This window comes from Alligator mississippiensis, chromosome 14 (assembly GCF_030867095.1).
Source record: "Alligator mississippiensis isolate rAllMis1 chromosome 14, rAllMis1, whole genome shotgun sequence".
NCBI classification, from domain to species: domain Eukaryota; kingdom Metazoa; phylum Chordata; order Crocodylia; family Alligatoridae; genus Alligator; species Alligator mississippiensis.
The window spans coordinates 26,782,989-26,803,577 of NC_081837.1; the positions used below are offsets into that span (position 1 = coordinate 26,782,989).

The window sequence follows — 20,589 nt, forward strand, 5'->3', positions numbered from 1 at the left end:
AGAGCAGGGCTTAGGGATTCATCACTGGCAGATGCTGTCCAGATAGCCAACGGACTCCCTTTGATTTTCCAAGTACCGTATAGCTATTGCTTATATCACTGCACTGCTCTAATATCATGTTACTTAATCTTCTGTTAGCTGGGCCAATATCCTCTATACCTCAATCCGCAACAATATGAAGAAGCAACCAGGGGAACAACAAACAGTACTTTGGAGAGAGTATTAACTTTCAGTGCTGTGCTCTGTAAATTAAAGGCAAATGGTGCTATTCATTGGCAAATTAGATTTCTTCTACATGAGCTCAGCTTAATAAAGAGATGTCATTATTGTGATTATCAGCCTTACTGCCTGATAAAAAGACATGTTGATCAGGCTTCAGGGAAGGGCCTTCTTTGCAGCAGTATTGCAGTAAGCCAAATTATGGCTTTCAATTTCATATTCACAATACTACTCCTCAGGGGCAGTGTTGTGGGGAGACTGAAATCACTCATTGCACGTCCTCTTGCTCTGCGCAAGGAAATTGACTTGCATCTTCCGGATGCCAGCAATACTTGCACGTCTGTTCACTTGGATCAAGCTAAAACTGCCAGTGGAAGACAGTGATTTTTAAAAAAAACTTGGGTAGAATCTTAATTTCTTTTGTTCTGAGGAGATGAAACTTTTCGGTGGCAGATTCTTCGGATAAGTGCTTGCTTAAATTATTGATTCCACCCCTTTCCCCCCCCCCCCACCCAAATGGTGTAATTAAAATGGAAGGGTTAAGCGTTGAAATTCTGGGCATAATCCTGTAAGAAATTACTCATAGTTGTGGTTGGCAGTGTGAACTTTCTCCTATGCATTGTCCTCTAAAGGTAATATATTGGCCTTTAACTGCTCCAGTTCTCAGCTGATAAGCAGTTCTCAGCCACATGAGCTGCTTCCAGGTGCTCTGCTCTTTCTATTCAGGCACACCAGTTGTCATGAATTAGTGGTACCTTTTTGGGGTTCTGTGATGAAATCCCAAGAGTCAGGGGAGTAGGTTGAAAGCCAGTGTTTTGCCTATCAGCAGTGGAAGGTCAGTCCCCTTTTTTGCTTGTGGGGATTTTTCTTTAGAGTGATATTATCTTTAAATACCATGCTTGCTCTTCTCTTAGGATGTTTATATTTCAGTCCTTGGTTTGCAGCCACCAGCAGCTACTTGTCTTCCAACAAGTTTTTGCTGCTGGTGTTCTGGGAGCAGCCAAAGCTGGGGAATTTAGAGAGGCGACCAATTTAACTTTGGCTTAAGGATTCTGGGAGCTGCGCTGATGTTCTGGGAAAGCCCAAATATATTAATTCAAGAGAAGATCTGCTGGTGAACAGGGATTGAAACATTCTCCCTTTCATTGTTCTCCCAGGGCAATAAAAGAAGGGAGACATGATAGCATGTCTGTATTCTTAATATATGGCCATTCATGATTCTTTTTATTCTTTTGAAAGCTGTCATGCAGATTCCTCATTGGCCTTGGCGGCCGCTACAGTTTAAAAACAAAACAAAACGAAAAACACACACACAGTCTTTGAAGAAAAGTGCTTGTGCATCTCCATTAGAGAAGAGAAAGGGCGTATAAGTAGAGGAGAGGTGGAACATTAAAGTGTCATCGTATACAGGAGGAAGGAGACTGAAGGAAGGGATTTGGCCCTTTGGCATTGCTGTAATACAGTTTTATTCATGTCCATTGTTCATAAAAATCATCCAGGTCACACGTTTTGCTCTTAATGGGGATTGAGCTGGATCAGGGAAATTGCTTTCAAGTGAGCATTTCAGCATATTCAGTATGTAAAAGCCCTGCTACTAAAGGTGGAAGCATGAAAAAAAGTCAGCATTAACACTATTAAGGGACTAAATTTCATTCCATTAATCTTTTTCTTATATCCTTTTCTGCATTCACCAAAGTGACCAACAGCATGTATGCAGTTTCCAAAGGTATCTTCAGACAAATCGTGGCAGTATCAGGAAGGAGGATCAAGGCTACTCACAAATTAGTAGGGTGGGATCCCTACAGGAATGTTCCCATTTTAAAACACCTTATCAGAATATTAATTCCAGGAGAACTTCCTTACAAACCCCTGATGCATGTGCAGTAATACTGCGTGAAAATAACTTGCTCCCTTACTGCAGACAGTTGGGAGTGTGGGGGTAGGAGAAGCATAAAGTGAATCTAAAATTGTATAGCTTCTCTGACTATAAAAATATTGTAATGATGCACAGCAATTTGAGTGGCCACTATGGCATTTGCAGTCCACCCGTTGTGTGTGTGTGTGTGTGTGTGTCCCACTACCTTACATTGAAATAATGCTAGCTGGGTTTAAAAAAAAGTCTAGAATACTTCATAACAAGTGAAAGTTAGATGCTGGCATAGGGCAAGTTATATTTCATGCTTTAGCAAGAAAGCTAATTGCTAGAGAAAGAAATTTGTCCTTTTTCCATTTGTGCCTTGTGTCTGAAGCTTCAGACTGTTGCAATTGCTAGAAGGAAGAAAAGACAGTTGAATAACTTGGTATGTCCCATGTGTGTTGGCTAAGGAGATAATTTGGCTAACCCAGGGACACCTTAAGCAATAAACACTAACCACCAATTCCCATTACTTGTTGCCTCCAATTGGTGATCATAAATCATGTGTTTTGGTCAGTCGCCAAAAAAACAACACCATTGCTTGGAGCTGTACCACGTTGCTGTTTGTGGGTCATTTGTATTTTTGGCTGTCATTCATGGGTCTTTGTTCTGCAGTTTCTCTTCTCTGGAGCTCCAAAGGCTGCAACAAAAGTGACTAAATATTCTCCCTTATTTATTTTTCTGTCTGCCCACAGCACTGACGCAGGAGACAGCCCTGTGGGAACCACTGCCACTACCAACTTGGAGCAGCCTCAGGTTATCCCATCTCAAGGTGACCTTCTGGGTGATCTTCTGAACCTTGACCTGGGCCCCCCAGTGAATGTACCCCAAGTGTCCTCCATGCAGATGGGTGCTGTGGACCTCCTTGGTGGAGGGTTAGACAGTTTGGTAAGGAATGTACTCTTTCTTCCATCTCAAATGCTGTACAGTAACTAAAAACATTTGTGGTCTGGCAAGACCTTGGGTATTCATTCCCTTTGTGCTGAGTGCCCGCTACTGGGACCTGAAGAGATTCATAGATTACTGGGACCCTCAGCAGCCATTGTTACTTTTGTGCCAGTTCACAGCCAGGTTCTTCCTTTAGTAAAGAATGCTACCACACAACTTAGATTCCCATTGTAGATCAATAGGACTATTTCCTGCTTTCTCTCACTGGGAAGCAGGGGAGGAGGATTGAAGAGCCCTGTCAGTTCCTTAGGTGTCCGAGAGCATTATAAAATACACCAGTTCCTCTTCTAAAGGGCTTTCATGGTGCCCTCTTGTTCCCAACTCAATTGAATTTCATTAAAAGCTCCATCTTTATAGCCTGCACCATCCTATTTGTGTATTCTCCAGAGCATGTCTTGCTTTAAGTATCGGTGACATATTAATTGCAGTTAGGCCAAGAGGAAGCACTCTGCTACTCCACATAGTCCTGCCCTTCACCACAGGCACTCACAAGGTAGTATTCTAATATTAAAAGGGTCAGGCACCAGAGAATGAATAAATTCATTCTGCCTCTTGCCTGGGGAGGGCAAGCTGGGCATAAGCTGTCATGACCGAATCAGAAGGGGGAAAATTTATTATGCAACTGAATAATGGGTGCAGCGGGTCTTAAATCTGTGGCTGCCATTCAGTAAGAGAACAGATCACTGAATACAGTAGCACATTTAGCCTTCAGCACTGTGAGTCAGGCCTCTACCATCAGGCGGCAGCTTTGGAGGAGTGGGAGGCTGGTCGTACAGCTGGACGAGCCCCGATGCAACAAATCCTTATTTGTCAGCTTCTCCATTCATTGTAGCAGTCTTGCTAAAACAGACATTAAATACAGAGCCCAACTTCTGGTGTTTCACAAGCTGATGAAGTAAAAACAAATCTAACCCTCCCTAGCATTGCTATTCACAGAGATCAGATGTGCTCAACTTATTTGATCTCTGTGCTGTTTGAGCAGCAGTTCATGGGCCTGAAGTTCACATCAGTGGAACAGGCATGCTAGTCCTTGGCTGCAGTTCTCAGCAGCATGTACTGTATAAGCCCAGCAGCGGGAGCTCAGTTCAGTGACCTCTGATGAAGAGAGAGACAGCCACTGCTGTGCACTGTAACTAATTTTATTTCTTTAATTACATTCATACAATTCAGAAAACAATGTCGTGTGACAGCTTGAAAGAGGCATTTGAGCCATAAATCCCTGTAGAGACACCTTCATCTCTGGTTGCAGAGACAAACCTGTATTGAATGTCCAACAACTAATCGAGGCACTTGGTTGTTGGCCAGAGACCTTGTGGATGAGAGTAACTTAAGGACTAAAATGGGTTAGATAAGTCATGTCCAACCTTTTAGCCCCATGTGGTTGGACAATTGGGGTAGGATCAATGTACAGGGTGGATCCAGTTTGTGTGTCCAAGCTGGCTTGTGGGGCTGGCCCAGTGTGTGGCCTGATCTGGTGCACGGGGCTGTCCCAGTGCATGGCCCCAGGCCCACATGTAGAACCTTGTAAGGGCCTGCAGGGCTTGGAAATTTGGCAGTGGAGTGGTGGTAGTGTTAATAATAGCCGCTGCTTCTCTGCTGCCAAATTTCCAGACCCGTGGGGAGCCCCATTCACCAGGTTACATGGCTTCATGGGCTGGATCTGCCCTGCAAGCTGGAGGTTAAGCACAACTGGTTTAGATGTTGGGAAAAGGGTTCCTGTAACTGTTGGCATGAGAGGGGTTAACTTCGTGACCCACTTTGGCAATGCAGCTCTCAAATTGGGAGGCCTGAAGTCTTGTCACTTCTTGTAATGTTTGTGCTCTTCATTGCTATCTGACACAGAGCTGCATCTCAGCAGAGTGGCAAGCCCTGGTTCAGACTCCAGGCTAAAAATGTTAGCCTGCCTAATCACAAATGGGTTAGGACACAGTCCTAGATAGTGTCTCCTTCCAGTGCTTTCCAGTGAAATGCTGCCATATTGTCCCTGTTGTCTGCTCCTTCACATGAGATACACAAGTGACTCTCTTCCCTGTAAATCCCATACCTCCATGCCTTCTTTTGCTGGCCTTTATTCCTTAACTAACCCTTTTCTGAGTGCTTTGTATGTGAGAGAACATGATCTCTGTGTGTCTGCGTGCTTGTGTCTGTGTAACTACATATATGGAAAATCCCAAGTTTAATTACCCGAACCTGGGATTGAGTCTCTGGGAGTACATCTAAAATGCAGAGTTAGCCCTGATATGGGTATAATAAAGCCTTGTCTACATTACCTTATCCTCAGAAGAATAAGCTTTACTGTAGCTCCATTTGTTTCCTCACTTGCACGTGTAGCCTGAGGACATATCCCAGGGTTGTGTGCACTGAAACATTCCTGGACTGTTTCCTGGTCAGTTGTGAGAAAATGTACCCATCCCTTGGCATAGGGAAGGAGCTGGAATTGTGGGAAGGGCATTGGTTGGACTTACCTGACCTCATCTGATCTTGCCTGCATCCTCACTGCAAAGTGTGCAAGCTCCACCAGTCCAAATTAAATCATAGCTGAAACTATAACCTCTACCATCAGCTGTACAGACCAGCACGAGTTCAAAATCCTATTTAAGCATATGGTTCATGGTTTTTTATGTAGATAACAATGGTCATTATTTTAAGACTAACATGGAGAAATACCCTAAAAGAAAATGATACTCTTTCATCCTTAATGTTCGTAAAGGGTCATAAAATGGCAGAGGGGTAGCTGGGATATTTCAGATTCTTGTGGCTGCACGGCAGTTCATCATTATCGGATTAGGATCATAAATGACTCTCTCCATCTTTTTCAGTTACTGATTTTTTTTTTCGCCTCTTGAGCCACTTTGTCCCTCTTCCAGCCACACTCCTTTAGCAGTTTGTGCATTTTCCCCACATCACTGCCTGGGTTCCCTGTTCTGAGCTTCCTCCCTAATCTTTCAAGACTCTTCCAAGGGCCTACCAGTCACTGGGAACATGCAAGTATGGCTCTTAGTGCTCAGTCATTTTCATGTGAGCACATCATAAGGAGTGATGTAAAATGCTCAGCTCATGCTGTTGTATCTGTGCCAGAGTTGGTTCTTGTCACTCACGGAGAAAAGGACCAAGTTTGACCCTGAATTCAGATGTGCTGGTCTTTATGGTGACACACTTTTCCCTAACCTATGATTACAATATTTACTCAAATAGGAGATGATCCTGATTATAAGACAACTCTTACCCCTTCCCCTTAATTAGATTCTATATATGGAAATGTTATAGATTTGTTGTATTTTTCCAGGTATAGAAGCTAATTATTGGAGGTTTGTCTTGAATTTGTCCCCTGGGGGGTCATGTAACCCATTGATGCGTGTTACCTTTTTTTTTTGGCAACTGTTGCAAGTTTTATCACAGTTACTCCATAAACACATTTTTGAGCAGCACTTTAGCACCTATTTACATGCAGTACAAACTATGTATGATATTAGTCCAAAGTCAAAGGCTTATACCACATAGTTCATTGAGCTGGGTCTTACCAGAGTTGATAGTATTTCAACCTATGGTGACCCCGTGACTCAGGGCTGCTCATTATGTGCGTGTACTACAGATACCTCCCTTCTCCCCCACAAAGGATCCATGCTCAGCTGTGGGAGTGAAGAGGAAGTCAAAATGCATGCAATATAATGGCTCCCCATACGTGAAAAAGAGTTGATGGTGAGGGGGAGTGCACTTAATGGGCACTATTATATGCTTTATTCCTATTGACTGCACTAACTTACCTTGTGGTAGGTTCCCATCGGCATGTTTGCCCAATACTGTACAGGGCCATGTGTTTTATAGTCCTCCTCAGTGTTGGCTGCATTCAGCTTCATAGTTGGTTTCCATTGCTGAGCACACACTGCTTTTGGCACCAGTTTAATGATAGACAGTGTATTTAGTGAGATTTCCTTGTATGTGATTATAAGAGGAGGGACTTTTTTCCCTATGCTAGTTGTGGGGAGAGGGGGAACCTCATCTTGTATTCATGTAAATACAGTAGTTTACTCCTTTGCTGGCCCTTCCTGTTTTCATCTGCTTCCTTCCACTAGACACTGTCCATCACTCCAGCCCAACCCAGCAACCGAATCAGCACACAGGGAAGTATGAGAATGGGGGCTGTTCAAATAAAAATACTAGCATAAAAGCCTGTCAAAAATAACAGGCAAAAATAGGCTACTTGTTATAGTGTACCATGTTTCTGTTATCCACTTGTGTCATTACCAATTTGGGCTGTTCTGCTTGGTCTTCTTGTATACAACGGGTATCCATCAACGTTTCCAAGTGTCTCCTTTCTAAACTCCTTTGGATATTTCTTCAGACATTGATGGTTTTCCGTGCATGGTGCATTTGGAATCAGTCCTCCACATGGTCCATGAATTGTACATCTTGTCACAATGATCTTTGCTCAACAGGCAATGAATGCACTGTGTTGTACGATCAAATGTTTGTTTTAAAGTTCTGGTAATGCTCGCTGTTCTGATTTGTCATTGAATCCTACAAATACTCTGGAAATGGTCTTCTTGGAGGCAGAATCACTTTCCTCTTACAACAACAACTCTCGAATTGGCCATCTGACGGTCTTTCAGCTTGGAAATTTAAATAGTTATCCAATTGGCACACCGTGTTCGTCAAGCCACAGCTATGTTCCTCAATCTCGTCTTCAGTGAATCTATTGTTGTCTTTTCATAGATTCATACATGTTAGGGTCGGAAGGGACCTCAATAGATCATCGAGTCTGACTTTGAGCCTGGCTTCCATTGCCTCTGTGAACCCTTTGCCTTTCCATTGCATCTCTTCTACAACGTCCTCTTTGCTCATCTGTTTAATTTTGTCTTACTCTTGCCATTCTTTCTGCATTCAATTGCCATCTATTCTCTGCTTCACCTTGGTAAGGGTGTTATGGGTTAAAGTTAAAGTAGGGGTGTTAAGGGACAATTTTTGCTCAGATACTGAGAGTACACCATAACTAAATGAAATCAATCACTAAAAGTCTAGAAAAGTGAACACAAATATTTTTTTTTTAGCGTGACAGACAGAATGACAGACACAAATGAAGCAAATTATTATAGAGGATGCTTTGTGACCTGTGCCTTTAACATGGTATGGCTTCTGAACTGTCGTGTGTACATAGAGACCTGATGGGAAAGTAATTGCCCCGAGTAACTCAGTTTTTTTTAAGTTAACTCTGTTGTATCCATGGTACAAATTCCTCTCAATTACTGTGGAAAGAAACAACCTGACGTGTCTGAATTTACATTTGAAACCAATGTCTGTGGCTTGGCTTATGAGAGTACATTGGCACCATGAGTGTTTTGCATGTAACTGAAAATTTAGCTTACTAGTAGAATCACCCAGCTAAAATAATCTCCTATTCCAGGGAGGCTCAACCTATGGTCCACAGGCCAAATGGTGGCCTGCAAAGCCTTAGAATCTGTCCTGGAGGCCTCCTTGTGGGTAGGAAATTTGGCAGTGGGTATACCGCCACCCCTCCCCGCAGCCAGAATACCAAGCCTTGAGCAGTGGTTCAGAGCTGGGCCCTCCCCACATGGCCAGATTGTCCCTCCCCCCACATGGCCAGATTGGAGCTGGGCCATACCCCCTTCTCCTCCACCTTGCCTGGTTGGGGCCAGCCCACATCCTTTTCCTCCCACAGTGTCAGGCAATCCCTCCTTCCCCCACACATCTGGATTGGGCTGGGCTCCCCTCCCCCTCTCAACCCTCTCACCCCTCTTTCTCTGTGCAGCAGGATGGGGCCTCACAACATCCGCCTCAGCCACCAGTTTGGGTCCACTGGGCTTCTGATGTTATCTGACCTCAGGCACCCAAGATTTTCTGATTATCGAAGTGTGAAGCTGGGGAATTTGGGGTACATAGTGTTTCCTGAACACCAGTTTCAGATAACTATTCCTTACAGTGTATAGAAAAGAACAAGTTTCTTGCTAAAGAAATTAGCCTACTAAATAGCTGGAAGGATCATCTTCCACCAGAGACGATGCCTAGCAAAGCTGAGCGTGGAATTCAATGAAGGTAATAGTGTCAATTTGCTGGGTATTATGTTCTGCACAATGCATCCCCCAATTCAAATGCACAGAAGAAAAAAATATTAAAATGTAGTAGGATAATTTGCTGGGGAAGTTGGAAGCCAGATTGTTGCTTCTCCTGGGCTTTCATGTTTTGTTTCGCTAAACACTACAAGCACCCTTCTGAAATCAAACACACTTTCAGTAGAAATGAAGACTTTACTAAAGGCATACTTTATATACCAGGGTAAGGCACAACAGCAGCCTTTCTATCCAAACCAGAATAACGCATGGTATTTTGATAGAATAGGACAGTGGTGTTCAAACTTTCTGGCTGGTGGTTGGGCAGCACCCAGTCCCAACATGGGCTAGAGCCCCTTGTAATCCTGCACATTTAACTGTTATATGGCAACATAACAAAGCAGTGCCCATTTTAACCTCCAGAGCAGGACAGGAAATGTGTTGAAATAGGCTGCTTGACTTGTCTGTTCTGTAAAAGCTTTTTTTTTTTTTTTTTTTTTTTTTTTTTTTTTTTTTTAAATGTGCCAGCCATTCATCTAAAATAATGTTATTGACATGAGACTGGCAGCTTGTCAGACTGATTTATGCCCAGGACTGTGCAGCTGCCTAATAAATACTGGATATTCAGACTTCCTGTAATAATTCCCTGAAGTAGAATATCTTGGCAGACTCTAGAGAAGATTGTAAGGCAGGTAAATGTGTTCACTAATACTTAGGATGAGATTAGACTTGCTGTGGCTCAGGCCTGCTTGACCTCATGTGTCTTATTTCAGTGAAAAAGCCAATACCTTGGCTTCCCAATGGTTTGCACTGCAATGCTACAAGCCTATACCTGCAGCACTCCCTCAGTTTGGGTCACCAGTTTGCTTGCCCTTCAGTTGTGGGTCATGCTTCCCCATGCATCAAACCAAAAATCAGCAAGAATCACTGGGCTTCTGATGTTACCTGACCTCAGGCACCCAAGATATGATTATCAAAGTGTGAAGCTGGGGAATTTGGAGTATATAGTGTTATCTGAATACCAGTTTCACATGACTTATAATGTATAGAAAAGAACAAAGCCAGTTAATTAAAAGTCTGACCATTCGTCTCTAGTGGGAACTGGCCAGTAGAAATTCTTTTTTTTTTAAACTTGAAACCACTTTATAGTTTTATCGATACTTATTACTGATTACTTTCTGTAATGGTTTTAGCTTTGCTTATATCCTGGCAGCATTAAAGCAAGTAGATGGATTTATTTATTAAAACACAGGATTGTTCTAGGATGATGTGTTCTGTTCCCAATTCTACAACTGATTTGCTGTGTTGCCTTGTGCAAGTTATTAGAGGTGTACCAATGCATCGATCCAATGGGTACTGATATAAAGAAAATTGGCTGGATCAGAAATCGGCCCAATGGGGCTGATACTTTGGCTCATAAATGCAAATCAACACCCCCCTCCCCCCATGGTGAGGGAAGGGGCACGGGCAGGGGCAGGTGCTACCCAGCCAGGACAGGGTTGGGGTGCGGAACGGACCCCTGGCTCACTGGGGGCAGCTGAGCTGAGAAGAGACGGGGTTGCGCCAGGCAGGCGAGCAGGCAGCAGCGCTGGGAGGGAGTTATGGCGAAACTTAGGGTGGCTTCTGCCCCCTCTGCAGCCCCTGCCCTGAGTCCAGCCTGCAGCGAGAAGAGACCCAGCTGCAGCCCACCCCATGCAGATTCAGGGGCACATGTCCCCCTGCCCCCCCACCCCCCGTGCCCTCCTGGGGTCTGTGCAGCGGTGGGAGCTGTGCCTACCCCTGATGAGCACCCTGCTCCACCCTGCCTGGACAGCACCTGCCCCTTCCTCTGCCCCCTCCCTCACCGTGGGAGGACGGGGGTTGATCTGCCCCTCCATGCCCCTTCCCTCCCTACTCCCCTCCACCACAGCAGACTTACCAGAGGGAGGCAGCTCTCCATGCTGTATCGGAAATTGTATTGGTATCAGCTGATATGTCCCATTAAAAATCGGATATCAGTATTGGCGCCAAAAATCTGTATTGGTGCACCTCTACTTAAAATTACCTATGCCTCAGTTCCCCTGTCTGTAAAATGGGGATACTTGACTATTTCCGGAGCTCACTTTGTTAGTCCAGAATATGTATTTAATACACTTTCTAGAGAGGATTGAGGGTATATTTCTGGAACAGAATGGGTTTGAAAAGACATCTCTTAGTCACTGGTTGTCTGAATTCTTGTTTGATGGTTTAAGGATGTTGGGGTTATGATATGTTAATTAAGTGTTAAGGCAGCTGGAGCATTATTTAGACACCAGTTATTATTTAAATCAAAACAAATAACTAATGAATATTGATAAAATTAATTCTAATACAAGCACTGCAAAGGGGGAGTTATTGACAGTAAGTGCTACTGAAATCTATGGTCCGTTGTATCCTGTGGTGCAGCTCCATTAGTGTGCACTGTCCTTATCATGTACCAACACGACTGCATTCATGCAAGCCAGTAACTCCACACAAGGCCTTCTATTCAACCCTAATCTCATTGCTCAGAAAAGTCCATACATGCACAATAAGAAGCCTCTAGCTAAAGCATTGAAAATGTACAAGTGTGAGCCAAAGGAAAGACGAATCTGCAAAGCAGAGTGTCGACAGCCCCAGAGCTGTAGGAAGGCAGCATGCACAGTCTCTTCTACATTAAATAGAAGTAGCCTGAATCGATCGTCACGCTGGTAGCTGTTTGTTTTTCAGCTGTGTAGTCAACCAGATCAATTGATTTTAGTCAGTAAATGCTTCATATTCCTTGCTGTGAGGTGGAATCAGTGTACTGTGTTACCAAGAACCCAAACGTTTTCATCTAGCTCCCTGATCCATAACATGGAGCTCCTGAATGCAATATATATATAATGCATATCCTGTTAGCCCATAAATTATGGCTGTATGCACTACATCACTGCACTGAAAGATCTGGCTAGGTCTGAAAGGAAATTGTTGCAGCCTCTTTCACTAGCTCAGCCCCTTTCTTGTTGCACACCCTCCATGTACACTACATAACAATGCAGAAATGATTGTGGAAGCCTGTCTTCTACCACCCATTGTATGAACAAACATTTTGGAAGTTTCCTTCCTTACAAATCTGTTTTACACTGCAAATAGGTTCTCTAATGTAGAGTAGCAATGCCGGAGTTACTGTAGAAGTCAGCACAACTGCATACTGAAGTTACAGAGCAGTTGCACTTTAACTGCAGAGCATCTGCAGTGTCATTGGAGTCAGCTAGCGTGAAGAAAATGTTGAAGTCGGTCAAGGGCAGGTGACAATGCTGTTGCCATTTGTACAGAAGTCTAGCATCTTCCTCCAAGCCACTGTGGCTACCAGCCACTCCCTGTTGCATTTAAAAACCAAATTTCTAACCTAGTGCTTTATGAATTGACACAACACTTGGTTGATGAATAGCAGAAAGGCTTGCTTTAATAACTACCAACAAGTTACAGAACTAAATGACAGAAGAGACTCTTTCCCAATATAAAATAAGTTATTAATCCTTATTATTTTCTGAGCCACACAGAGATCTTTACCCAGTGCAGGCAGGAAGCAGTTCTTGTACAGCCTCAAAGTGCGAGTCCTTCACTTATTGGCTTTTCTTTAAAAATTTTTTTTTTAATTGTTTCAAGCCAAATCAGCCAAATCAAGTCCAAATCCATGAGTTAGCCCAGAACCATAAGTGGCCCTGCAACCGGCAAACATCCTCCACCCCCACCAAGGGCTTCACATATTTCCAAAGTCTTTTGGTGGGCATCCTACTTGCAGGCCCAAGCCCAGAGGCTTGGGGTTCAGATGCCACCAAGTTTTGCCTACCCTCAACCATATGGCTGCAGGAGCAAGCTAGGGAAGAGCCTCCCATTTCCATAAAGTGGCCTTTAAGCCCCAACACCTTGGCGGGTACTAAACCACACCAGAAGAACAGTTATCCCCAGGAACACTTAAGGAGAACTGCCTTCTAGGACCCAGATGCACGGTGTTTCCCCAGCCAGCTATTTGACAGGGTGACAGGATGGCTTCTGGTCTGGACTGCACAGAACTTGATGACAAGTCTGCTTAGCTCTTATACTGTCTTCAAAGCATTTTTCTGGATGTTTGGCCAATTAAAGTCCAAACAAAACAGGGAGGAAAATGTTGATCATTAGATCATAATTGTTAATTGCCTGGCTCCTGTTTTTGATTATCTAGATGCAAAGAATGTGTTTCTGCAGCCTCTGCAATTATAGGTCAACCACAGATGATGGGCCTTGAGTGTCAGACAGGATACTTAGAAGTATCACCAAACTTGTTTTGGGGTATTTGTTTATCAATGGGGTACATTAGCAGAGACATGCACTGAATGGTTCAGACATTTTTAACACCTTAGAGTGACATTGGGTGCCTGTTTTGAGAAATGTGAGGATGTGACATGCAGAACAGGTTTCTTTTGAGATGGATATTTAGTCTTTTGTTTTCTTTAGCTGCTAGGTCAATTGAAATGCATATGCAGTTTCCTTGCCTTCACTGGCTCAGCCTTTCTTTAAAGTGCTTTCTTAGATACACATATGTGATGAGCGCATCAGGACTCTGCCAACAATTTTAGCCACTTTTATTATTTTATGGCATGAGTCTGGTATTGGGTACTGCAAGCACTCCACTGTCTCAGTGCCTAATGGGTTGCAAGCCATTAGCAGAGTTTGATTTTCTTGTGGCAGTCTTGTTACCACAGTCCAGTCTTGCCCCAGTCACTGTCCTTCTTTTTTATGCAACAGACACTGTCCAAGCTTTCAGTTTTCATATGCAGCACTCCCCTCCATTGAAATGGCTGCTTAGACCCTGCATTTCCACCATGGAGAAGGAGATGGGGTGCCCAGTAGTTGCTTCTTCAGGACAGTGCCAGGTTATCAATTCCCAAAACAGTTTAAGGCCTGTACAGGTACTTGTATTATTACATAAACCCATGCCAGAGAGTCACCTATAGGTTGTTCTTCACCCATCCAACGTCACCAGTGAGAATTCATCACCAGTGAGAATGGTCGCTCAGCTTTGTCAGTCCCATCACTTTACATACCCTTAGCATTCCACCATCAGATCTGCCCCTAATTTTCTGCTTGTGTATGTAGTGTGGGGATGCATTGCATTTCCTTGAAAGTCTTCTTGCTGGCCAATTAGAAATCAGCTCGTAAAATGCATGGAAATGGCTAACAGAAGCTACCAGCTCTCCAGGGAAACTAGTTCATCGTCACTTTACACTTGATTTGATATATGTGCTTCTTTCCTTTTGAATTCGGCAGATGGGAGAGGACATTCAATGGGTAATTGTTTCCTGTTTTTGCTGTTTTCCTCCTCTCTCATTGTTGCTCATAGACATTACTGTTACCACCTTACTCTATCCTTTAAGTTCAGTGTAAAATCAACCCTGGGCATCCTACAGCAGAGGAAAGATGCAGGCTGGAACTAGTTTCTGTGCTGGAAAAGTGTAGATACTCTGGAAAGATGAAGGCAGAGGAAGCTAGATCATGCCAAAACATAGAATCATAGGAAAGTAGAGCTGGAAGGGACTGGGAGAGTTTGTAAATTCAAGGCAGGATAATCCCGACTAAAGCATCCCAGTGAAGTATCAGTCCAGCCTGTTCTTGAAAACTTCCGGGAGTGGAGATTCCACATTTTCTCCAAGTAACCTATTCCAATGCTTGACCACCCTCAAAGTCAGAAATTTCCTCCTAGTCTCTACATTTCCTCTGCTGAAGCTTGAGGCCATTGTTCTTTGTCCTTCCCCTACAGTTAAGGAGAAAAGCCCATCTCCATCATCTGCCTTTCCTCATAAGTCTTGTCTCCCAAGTCTTGTTGCTGTGTACTGACTCTTTCCAAGCTGTCCACATCCTTAGTGCGAGACCCAAAACTGGACACGGCCTCCACATGAGGCCTCACCAGTGCTGAATAGAATGGAAGCATCACTTCCCTTGATTTGCAAGTGGCACTCCTGTTAATACAGTCTAGTATACTGTTGGTATTTTTTTTCAACAAGAGCACGCTGTTGGCTTATATTCAGGTTGTGGTCTACTGTAACCCCCAGGTCCTTCTCTCCAATATTGCAGCCCTAGCCAGTCACTTCTCAGTTTGTATTTGTGCAAACAATTATTCCATCGCAGGTGTAAGATTTTATATTTGTCCTTGTTGAATTTCATCCGATAGATTGCAGACCACTTTTCTAGTCTATCCAGGGTATTCTAGATCATAGCCCCACTCTCTGGAGTGTGTCTCACTCTATCCGACTTGATGTCATCTGCAAATTTGCTAAACGTTGTCTAAACCATTAATGAAGATATTAACACCAGACACAGGAGAAATCCCTGGGGAACCCTACTTGATACCTCATACTGACTAGATGTTGAGCCATTGATGAGTACAATGATTAGGGATCTACTCAAATTGTGATTTTATGATTTTTGTGGAAACTGTGAAAAAAGGCAGTTTCCACGATCACCGCAGAAACTGGCATTCTCTGTGATTTTGCATGAAATGGCTGGGGAGGAAAAAACCCTAAAAATAAAATGCTTGCTCCCCAGTGGGAGCCAGCCAACCACTGCAGCCCAGCCTCACAGCCCACCAGGGTTGGGAGAAGGAGATCCACTAGTAGGGCTGTGCGAAAAGCACCATTTCACTTCGACTTGTGTTTCGACAGGACAGCGTTTCATTTCATGTTTCGTTTCACAAGCACTGTTCCTTTTTGTTTCGTTGAAACAGTTTTGACATTTCACCCAGGGTTGCGAGGTGCTGGGAACCCAACCCAGTTCCCAGTGGCTTGCCCCCACCTCCCCCAGCAGCTTGCAGCCCAGTGAAGGGAGGAGGGGCTCAGCCCCAGGGCTGTGCTCCACCTTGCTCCACTGGGCTCAGCGCCCAGTGGTGCCCAGCCCCGTGGAACTCAGCCTGGTGGCAGGAGATAGTGCAGCCCTGGCTCTGCCTGCTTCCTGCCACCGGGCTGTGCTCTGTGGGGCTGGTGGTGCCGATCAGAGCGCAGCCTGGCATTGGGAGGCAGGCAGAGCCAGAGCTGTGCTCCGATCGGCTCCGCCAGCCCCAGGGAGCGCAGCCCGGCGGCAGGAGGTGGTGTGAGCCAGGGCTGCACTCCCCGCCAGTCTGAGCCACGTGGGGGTGTGCTGGGAGCACAGCCCTGGCTCTTCCCTGCCTCCCACCACCTGGCTGGGCTGCTGCTTCGAAACTTGAAACTTTCTAAACATTTTGACTGGTGTAATTTTATTTCAAGGCTGCTTCGAAGCCCTTTGTTTCAATTTTGCTGTTTTGAGCTTGAAACGCATCAAAACAAAACAGCCAGCAAAGTTTCGCGCAGCCCTAACCACTAGCAGAAAGGGAAGCAGCCAAGATGATGGCCACTCCCTCCTCCCTTCACCACTGACTGAGGGCTGCTTTTTCTGCAGCCCTGCCACCCTCTACCAATCAGCAGTGAGGGATGGGCATTAAGGGCAGCCCTTTCCACCAATCAGTGGCAAGGGACCAGGCTTCACAAAGGGAAACCCTATTGACCAATGATGAGTAAGGGGCAGGGGCTCTTGGCCAGTCAAGATGGCGGGGGCAGGACTTGCTGCATCAGTACCACAAAAATGGTGCCAGGCAGCGCAAACAGTCCACAATTTTTATTTCCCCTCTGCATGCTTTAAGTAGACCCAACCAGTTATGTATCCACCTTATAGTACTGTTCATTATTACATCATTCACTAGAAGTTGCTCATTTTGATGCTGTTGTGAATAGGGTTTCCAGGACTCAACCTAGCACTTATTACATCTATTTTGTAGCATTTGTTGCTTAAAGAAAAAATATAGCCTTTTATGTCCCAATTTACTTCTTCCATACATTCTCTAGTGAGTGCTGACTCTGCTGAAAAGGCTTGTCCAAAGGACTCCTGCTCCGTATCATAGCTCAGCAGCCTCGTCATTATGCATCAGCTGTATTTGGTGCTATGTTATAAGAGTTGGCAGAGTGTTTGCAGGGCTTTGCATTGCTGTACCAGGACACATTGCCTGAGTTGGAAGAGACTGGCAGGCTTAATGGGGACCGCATCAAAGCTTCTTCTGTTTTCAGGGACATCACTATTTTGCAGCAAGTAAGTGATATAAGTTAAGGAGATATCAGTCAAAAAAGGGCTATGGGAAACTGTCTAGGGCAGGGGTGGCCAACCTGCAGCTCCAGAGCCACATACGGCTCTTCAGAAGTTAATACACGTCTCCTTGAATCTTTGCACAAGCACACGACGTGACATAATGGCTATCGAAGCTGGTCACCGTGTGCTTATGCAAAGATTCAAAAAGATGCATATTAACTTCTGAAGAGCCGCACGTGGCTTTGCAGCTGCAGGTTGGCCACCCCTGGTCTAGGGTATCAAATCCATCCATACCTCTTAGAGGTGAGAGGTAGGGATTCTCGTTCTGAAAATGAACAATAAATCTGGAGATTTTTTCACCAAAAGAAGGAAGTGAGGTTGGGAAAATGGGCAGTGTGTAAATACCTTCATGGTCCCCAAACATTTCATTCCCTTCCCTCTCCCCTCTTCCCCCTCCCTCTCTCCCCCAACACCATCCCATGACTGCCAGAGCTATAAAGAACTGATTGTCTTTCAGTTTGGGTCCCTTGCCTCTGGCTTTTTAAGATGAACTTAGTAGGGAACAGATAAAAAAAAAAAAAGATAAAAACATCTGGTTCAATTATGCAAAGTTATTCAGTCATTTCCATAGTACTTTACATAAGATGCTTGGTGTGTGATTGAAGAGCTTTTTTCTCTTATTGTTTGAAACAACTGTTCCAGAAACCATAGAACTATACAACGTTTGGAAATGAGAGTATCATGGCGGTGCCTTGCCATACCCTCCATCATTGGTTCTGTTTCTCTCTCTTCCCTCCCCCCCACTCTGCTCTGGACTTTGCTGCCTTTCACTATAAAGTGCAATATAAGTTCTCTGTCACCTACAGGCACAAATATAAATAGAAGAGGTGTGTAATGGTTGCATATGATTGCTTCACAGCAAGCCATTTGCAATGCTTAAGCATTCAGATATTTTCTCCTAACTTGCAGCTCAGATTCCAAGCCTTCTGTATATCAGGACACTGCTGCATGAAACTCTGTTAGAGCAGGTTGGAACCTGGCAGCCAAAAGATTAATAAACCCCATTATACAGGCTTGGCATTAATCAGAACATGGTTATGTCCTACTGCTGACTTTTGGGGCCTTTCTCTGGTCCTTATTTGATAGAGGAATCATTCACCCTGATCTGTTGTCTCTTGAGTGAACTATGAGAAATTGTAAGTTCTGCCATTGCCCACAGAGCTCCTTGCTTTCTGCCTTGAGTGACAGTAGGTAAAGACCCTGAGGCTTATGATTGAGAGAGACATGAAGAAGTGGTTACTGCAGCAGCGCGGGAGGATAGAGTTCAAATGAAAGGCAGCCTGGAGGATTGTACTTCCAGATAGTAGCCCTAGGTTTTGGTGTGACTTTGGGAGGGGAGTGGACTGAGAGCTTCTTCATGTAGAAAGAACCTCTTTAATCTTATGACCAGGGGATATTTTAATGAGATTTGCACTGTTCTTTAGCACCTACTTCATAGTAAGCAGCATTATGACTTCAAGATTTAGGAGACACAGAGATATACCCAAGAGTTTGGGAAAATCCAGACAGCTCAAGGATTTGATAGAGCCAAGGATTTCACACACATCAGCTGTGAGGGTCCTGCCCTTGTTCAATATATGCACTAAGTCACCAGTGCATATATGTCCTCTAAGCTGCTACAAGGCTTCTTATGTCCACTGCCTTAAAAAGGGTGTCACGGCGGGGTCCTAACGAAGGGCCGTGATCTCCTTGAGGTCCCTCGCTCCGTGTCAGGCCGGCCCAAGACACCCTCTAATTCTCGCCCGCCACGTCCTGTTGGTCAATATAATGTTGGGAGGCTGCCTTGTGTCTTCCCTGGGCATGGCTACTCGGGACCTCTGTCCCCGCGGTTCTTCCGGACCCCCTGGGGGTCTCCCGATATGATGGGTGTTCCTCAGACACCCTAGCCTTATGGGCTATGCGTGGCTCCTACCAGCCCCTAATACCATGCCCCAAGCCTCGCAGATGTAATAGACGTTGTCTGGTCTGTACGCCCGCTTCCCGGGCCTCCTCTCTAATGTGGCCCACTCTGGGCTCCCTTTCTCGTGCCCAGCTTCTTGCTGGGACTCTCGTCTTGCCCACTCTGGGCCTCCCCTGCCGGTGTGGTTCCGCTCGGGGACTCTCTAGCGGGCTTCCGGTCCTACGGGCCAACCGCACAGGCATCCTCTCTGACCCTGGCTCACCACGCTGCTACTCCCCGTCTTCTCGGGGCAACCACAGCGCCCTGCCTCGGTCTGAGGGGTGTTACCGCACTAGCCTGCGGCCGGGCTCGCTATGCCCGTCTCAGGCTTTTCAGTAATTGCCCCTCTCTCTAGGGCTCCTCAGTATGGCGCTCCCCCTCTTTGGGGCTCGCCGCGCCCCCACGGGGCTTCTCAATCATATACACTGGCGCTCCCCCTCTTTGGGGCTCGCCGTGCCCGCACGGGGCTTCTCAATCAGATCGCCCCTCTCCCTGGGGCTGGGGTCTATGTACCCCGCATGCAATCCGGGGTCTCGGTACCTCGTCTGCAACCCACCGGTTGCGCCCGCAACCCACTGGCCGCGCTCCTCGCCGCCAGTCGCTCACGCACTGGCGTGTGAGCTGCGCCTTCCCTGGCGCTATGACAATAATGCGCCCTTGTGGCGCTAGGGCACCCCACACTCTCTGGGGTCCCTGTGATTGAGGCCTCCTCCAACCCCTACAGCCTCACCCAAGCCTCTGGGTGTAATATACAGAGCCAAACGTAAACTAGAGCCTCCTGGCTATAACACAAACAAAGTCCCCCCTGGCTAACCATAGTGCCCAATCCTCTCAGGGCTATCATGAGCTGTACTTGCCCGTCGGGCTTCTCCCCATATCTCGGCTGAGGGAGCTCCTGCCTCTCTGGCTGCTGGCAGAGAACTGCCAGCCTGGCTTCGGCCCTGGGCTTTATAGGGGCCAGGCCCTGCCCCCTACAGGCAGCTGGCTCCCCTTAGTTGCTCCGGCAACCCGCAGCTGCGCTCATTACCTGAGCAAGCCTCAGCTGGGCTCGTTATGTCGGGCCAGGGCGCGCTCACTCACTCCCTGGCAGTTTCTCCTTTCCAGGAGCAGGGGCACCGAGGTGCCCTGCGACAAAGGGATGAGTTAATATGCCATGTTTTAACTGATTTAAAATGCAAACATGTGTTGGCCCCAAAATCCATCAGAAAACAGGGCTTTGTGGGAGAGCAAGGGTGGTCTCCATGTTTGCAGTACAGCAGGAGAGAATTTGAATGGGGGAGCCTTGTAGGTTCTGAGCTCGTAGTCACTATCTGTTATCCTCCTCTACCTCT

The 20,589-nt window shown here is 45.6% G+C and overlaps 1 protein-coding gene across 6 annotated transcripts in view; it reads left to right on the forward strand.

Moving 5' to 3' along the window:
* Positions 1 to 20,589, forward strand: part of AP2B1 (adaptor related protein complex 2 subunit beta 1) — a 139,273-nt gene that overhangs the window by 68,508 nt on the left and 50,176 nt on the right. For all 6 annotated transcript variants that reach the window (XM_059717064.1, XM_059717068.1, XM_059717065.1 and 3 more), the window contains one exon: positions 2,830 to 3,022. In XM_059717064.1, coding sequence (XP_059573047.1) covers positions 2,830 to 3,022 — 193 coding nt within the window. The remainder of the gene's footprint in view (positions 1 to 2,829; positions 3,023 to 20,589) is intronic.